The sequence below is a fragment of the Electrophorus electricus genome, chromosome 18, assembly GCF_041902795.1.
Source record: "Electrophorus electricus isolate QZ-2024a chromosome 18, ASM4190279v1, whole genome shotgun sequence".
Classification (NCBI taxonomy): domain Eukaryota; kingdom Metazoa; phylum Chordata; class Actinopteri; order Gymnotiformes; family Gymnotidae; genus Electrophorus; species Electrophorus electricus.
In genome coordinates, this window is record NC_137514.1 from 19,105,539 (window position 1) to 19,111,819 (window position 6,281).

The following is a 6,281-nucleotide window of genomic DNA, read 5'->3' on the forward strand; positions in this document are numbered from 1 at the left end:
ATTAGACAGTGATGATAATATTAATCGGGCCATAAACCACATCCCCATGTTAAATAGGTGCATTAAATAGTTCACTCTGAAATGCAGGGTTCTGGCCTGGTACAGTCTGAGCCATTATGTCCTGGACTGGTCCAACTGATTTTTGTTTATATGAGGGTTTGATCATTTACATGTGCCTTGTTATTTATTCAGCCTCAACATACAATGAAATCAATAGGTAGTAAAAGTTTCTGAATATTACATTAGTCCTTTTCGGTGTATAAAAGCAATTTACAATGTTGGATTATTCTCACTGGAAGTCTATAGGCCATAATGTTTGTGCTATTTAATTCTAAAACTAATAATTTGACAAATAATCATTTTAATGTAATCTGAATGTTTAACAAAATATGTTCAAGGTTCAAGATAAGAGCATTATTTCAGCAAATGTGTAAACATGATAAAAGACACACTTTTGATTGGTGGAAATAGAATGCAAATGTAAGCAAGAACTATCCATTTCATTATATATTTGATACATTTTGAGTTTAAGTAGTGAATGTTATTTCAGCTACATTACTCTCCCTGCATTTAAATAGTGAATATGATTTCAGTTGAATCATTCTCATTAATATGATTACATTCTCTCTGTGATCAAATAGTGTATAGTGAGTATGATTCTCACAGTGTTTAGATTGCAGTTCCTCAGCCAGTTGGTTCTGGTTGATCTTCTTCAGCATGGCCACTGTGATCTCCACAGCTCCATCTGGGCCATAATTCTGCAACATCTTATCCACAATGTCATGTCTGTCTGCATTCTCCAGTTCAGCTTTTGGAATGCGTTCAAAACCTTCCACACCGCTGGTTAGATGCCACTTGAATGATTTCATGTCATGTGACAATAACTCCTTTAGAGTGGCAAGCAACTCTTCTGCAATGTTTGCCATCCTGCATGATTGGGCATAAAGGTAAAAGACTTAGTCTTAATGCAATTTTCTGTCTCTGAAAGATCAGAAACATGGGCTGGAATGTTTTATTTAGAATGCAAGGACAGAGCAGACGTGGATGCGTGATGCAAAGAAGTTTGAGACATGAGTGAGATGCACATATCTATCAGGTTTAAAATTTTAAAATAATAATAATAATAATAATAAATAATAATAATAATTCTAATTACTAATTACTAATTACTAGAATTACTAATTCTAATTCTAATTACAGCAATTCTAATAACAGAACCATTTAGAATTATGTTTACATTTCAGGTTGTTACACACATGTACATTAAGATTTACATTTACTATGGTAAGCATATAACTTGTAGATAGTGGCTACTGATCATAATCACCTTATTCACAAAACAAAACAGGCAATTTAAACAGTATTTCGCACCAACTATTTCAAGGAAAAAAGACACGTGTAATGTGTTGTTTGACCTTTTGAGAGGGCAAGGGTGGGAGAAAGAAAATGTGTTAAAATTTTTATCAAATAGTTCACAATTTAGACTTACATAACCCACTTCCCCATTCCTGATGGTTATAATCAGCAGTCTGTGTAATTGTTTTGATTACCTTTTAAAAAAGTTGGGAATCATCCTTTTCCTCTTTATTAATAGCACAGAGGTGCAATGTGTGGTTTGAAACTATTAAACTGAGTTTAAACCAGCATCAAATCATAAACAAGTTATAAAATCATGCATTTCTGACATTTACCTGTCACTTTTGTCCAAAGCAGTTTACAACTATGACTGAGTATAACTTGAGCAATTGAGGGTTAAGGGCCTTGCTTAGGGGCCTAACAGTGGCAGGACTTGAAGCAGCAACCTTCCAATTACAAGTCAAGTATCTTAACCACTGAGCTACTACTGCATTTACAGGTTAAAATAATTAAATGATTAAATAAACAAAATAATAAATTAATATAACTGTTAAATAGAGATAATGGTGAACAGTTGTGTTTATCTTGACTGTGACACTCTTAAAAACATCTGAATGAGATTTAAGCATATATGATATCCGTTATAACCATGTATTAATGCTTGGACGGCCTGCATCAAATCATAATTATTTTGATTACCTTAAAAAAGAAACTGTTTACCTAAGCTTAAGCCAGCATCAAATCATAAACAAGTTAAAGTCATAAAGTCATGCATTTCTGTATTGCTGAACTTTAATGGGTGGAAATAATTAATGCATTTTATGTAGGTTAGTGCGAGTGTAGTACAATGTAATGATTGGCTATGGAGTGTGTAACAATGTGACCAGAATGTTGATCTTCTGGTGAACAGTGCTACTGCATCCAGAACCACCAGTTCACACAAGGAATCTGAATAACTGAATATAAACTTGTCACATTTGTCCAAAATGAAATGATTACAAGACAAGTGAACAGGCAGTCTGTCATGATTTCCCCAAATATCCTCCCTTTCTGTCCTTGCTTTCCCTCCTTGTGCTTCTGTTTATGTCTCGACTCCACCTTTGCTTTTGCAGTCCCTCCATGTGCTCACATTTACATCTTAGACCCACCTTTTGTTTACACTCTCCACGTTTTTGTTTATTCTGGACTCTGGATAATTGGAGCTGTAATAAATTACTAAACCTTTTAGAAATGCAGCCTCCAAACATCACACTGTCAGATCTTTTCATTCTTCTTCTTGTTATGTCATTATTTTACATATGTATGTAGTCCATTCATACAGTTTAAAAGCCTATAAGCCTATATAATACTGAAGTAAAAGTGCATAAGTAAAAAGAAAACCTATTGCAATAATATTCAATGCAAACTTAACGGCAGTGTTACCTTTCATTTGTTCAGTCTATAAGTCTTTGGTGAGAATTTTAGGTCCACGTTCATCTAGATCAGTGCTGTGGGTGAGAAATGCAATTCTTCAGATCAAATCTGATGCATACTGAAAATTCTTTTGCACACGTGGCCACAAACATAGATGCAAGCATAGTTAAACTCTGTTTACACACCAGTGAATTAATGTGCAAGTGGGTATATATGCAAATGTAAGCTATCATACACAAATATAAGTAGTAGGCTATTTATGTGAAAATGTTTCATATGTATGTGTTCATATGTATATGTATATGTATTTTGTTGCCAGTGTCTACACGCTGTGATCATATTTATGGATTTGACTATACATCATGTACAGTAACAGTGAAAGTTTGACTTGCTGAAGTTTCATTTGAGGCATTTTCTTTTGACACATTTCATTTTTATTTTATGTGTGCACAAAGATTATAGGTTGCCCAAGGTGTGAACACACCTACTTTGTGAAAAACAAATTGGCATACCTCATGTACCTGTGCCAGTGAGTACCAGTAAAAACCACAAATCCTCATTCACCTTCCCCCCTCATGATGGCAGAAATTAAATATTGAAATGAATTTAGCTACAGACACATTTTGCAGAAGCCTCTTACAGCTATAATTGGATCAGTCTTTTTTTAACTTGATGTTTAGGCTACACATGTGACTATCCTTCGCAGTATTTCACATTTTACTCAGTAACTGCAGTGTACTGTAGTAATAGATGCAGAGCTAGTCAAAATAGTACAGAAGGTTTCAGAGAAATAGGATATTTAGGATATTTAGGACAGAGGTCCTTCATCAGGTGTGGAAGTGCTTCTGAACACACACACACACACACACACCAAGCTAAGATCATATGGAACTTCTAGATACAGACTGACAAAATGGTAATGGATAACCAACCAGTGAAGCAGAACAGGGCTGTAGTGCTAGATATAGCAATACCATGTGAAAACAGATCCCAGGAACAACATCCATCCAGAAGAATGCAGTCTTAGGAACAGCTAAGATACTATGCAGGACCCTCAAGCTCTCAGGCCTCTGGTAGAGAACCTGAGCTTGAAGGAAAAAGATTGCCACAGGGAGGATGAGTGGGGAATGTTTTTATATTATATGGGACTGGAGTAAAAGTGAGTGAGCCACCAGCTCGCATCCACTGGGCCTGAGGAATGATTAGAGAAACCTCCCAAAAAAAGGAAGATCAAACCACCAACCGCAAGGTGACCAGCATGCTAGCAGCACACCAACAAGGCTGCACAGAGAACTTCACCACCAAGGCTGTCAGGGGTATGGTCTGACATGCTCAAACAGGGAAAGCCAAAGCACATTTTCTTTTTCTCCTAATGGCTTTCCCAACCAAGGAGACCTCAAGAGAGGGGGAAGAAAGGAGACCCAAAAGATAGCTCTTGAGGTCTCTATCAGGATTACCAACTTTGTGTTTTGCCAAATCTCTGCACAAAAACTAAGCTCCAGGGACCCTGTGAACTGCTTTTAAGTAGGCTGGATGACAGGTGTGACTGATTGGCTCTGATTACTATGATGCAGTTTTGGGTCTCCCTCCGAAGGTCGAAAATGGCCTAGCTGACAGGCTGGACTGTTACAGATATATAATTATTTATATACATATATTAAACCTATACCCACACCTACATCCAGTGATGTTTGCTAGGCAGGAAAAACAGAAAGAGTAAATAAATACACCCTAGGTCCCTCAACACCTGAAAATGAAGTACTGTGAAGTATGTGTGTTTGTGTAGGTGTGCTTACACATAGGAGATAGTGGGTGTGGTGTGGATGTGTGTGTGTGTGTATGGGTGGGTGGGGTGTCTGACACATTAGATTTTAACTGGAATGCAAAAACAGGTTCTATGTACCACAAAACAATGAACCAGGTTCCACCTGTTAGGGTGGCTGAGGTCCTTAATCATAAGACTGAGAGAAAGATAGAGGGAGCTGTACAATTTCTGAATGGTTGATTTACTTATATGAAATCCTTAATACTTACATAACACTTGGAAGCAGAGGGGTGTAATTGACATTTTGTGTAAAAATTAAAAATGAAAGATATTGATGAGAAAGGCAATAAGATCAGATACACATATTACACTAATTTTTAATAAATTATTAAAACATGTTAAGAAACAAAGACTGGACAATGACAATAACTGAAAATTATTTAGGCTCTCCTGTAAAATGTGTCAGATGTCACTTATAGCCCTCTGGTTCCAAGCCCTTAAAATATTAATTTATAAATACTCTATTACATAAAAATGAAAGCTTTTGCAGGTCCATCTGCAGGTCCATGAACATGTACTGCTTCCATTTACTTTTAGCCCCACTTTGACACAAGTAAATGTCTATGCTGAATACTGGTTTACCACAGCACATCAAGACAGATGCAGTCACTGTATTCCATCCTAAATCGCATGTTCAGCAACACTGAGAATGCCAGCTTCCTTCATTTGAGCAATGAATGCTGTATCAGAAAACGCTGTCAAAAGCCCACCTGCAGCGGGTATTGTTCAAATTGTTCAATGGTCTGCAAACAGAAAACGTTTTCTAGCAAATGAAGAAAGTGCGTGCTCATTCATTTACTTCTTGATCACATATGTGGGAAGAGGTCTATACAAACAACATCCTATGCTGGAATGTTGTCAATAGAACTTCTAACTGAGATGTGTTCAAACCACGGTGAAGCTTATGCAAGACAGATCATTAAAGTAAAGAAAAGTAAAGATGTTTTCTTTATTCTCCTCTATTATGCCAATAAATATAAATATATAAATACAAATATATCAATATAAATATACTGTATCTATTTCTATGGATACAACTGTATCTATGAGCGCATGACTTCACTGAGCATCTCACCATGCACTCTATCAGGCAGAAAGCCTGTTTTATACTGTAGGCCATATTCACTGCCATAGTAGTCTATAATGTATAATATTATTAATAGAAATAAATGATAAATGAGAGCAGTGTTACCTTTACTGGGTTAGTCTGCCAGTCTTCATGAAGAAAGTCACAATTTATGTTCATCAAGATTGCTTTTTGAGCTACAACAGAAAAAAAAAAACACTCCTTGGCAAGCCACACTCACTAATCTCAATTTCAATAGTTTCACAGAAGAACACTTTGTTGTATTACATTGCACAACCTATCCATTCTGTCTGCACCTTCACTGGAGCATAGATTGAATTACAATCACTCAGCACTCCTCTTCTTTAGAAAGACAGAAACAGGTTGGTGCACATATGAGTGACATTAAACTGCAAGTGTATGCACACCCCCGCCCGCCCACAACCAACCCCCCAAGTGCGTGCGCGCACATGCGTGTGTGTGTGTGTGTCCTACTTAGATTGTTGCTACACTGAGAGGGAAATGGCTACAAATCCAAAGGATGGGAGATTTTCACAATTTAATTAAAAAAACAAATAAATTAAAGAATAAGACATTTTATGCATGTGTGAAAAAAAAAAA

General features: G+C 36.5%; 1 protein-coding gene across 2 annotated transcripts in view; it reads right to left on the bottom strand.

Moving 5' to 3' along the window:
* The window catches only part of LOC113590752 (NACHT, LRR and PYD domains-containing protein 3-like), a 29,829-nt gene extending 23,875 nt beyond the window's left edge, over positions 1 to 5,954 (bottom strand). For both annotated transcript variants that reach the window (XM_081701670.1, XM_081701669.1), the window contains exons 1-3: positions 5,787 to 5,954; positions 2,779 to 2,843; positions 665 to 927 (exon numbers count right to left, since the gene is read on the bottom strand). In XM_081701670.1, the coding sequence (XP_081557796.1) occupies positions 665 to 926 (262 nt within the window). In that variant the 5' untranslated portion in view covers position 927; positions 2,779 to 2,843; positions 5,787 to 5,954. The remainder of the gene's footprint in view (positions 1 to 664; positions 928 to 2,778; positions 2,844 to 5,786) is intronic.
* Positions 5,955 to 6,281: the final 327 nt, after the last annotated feature.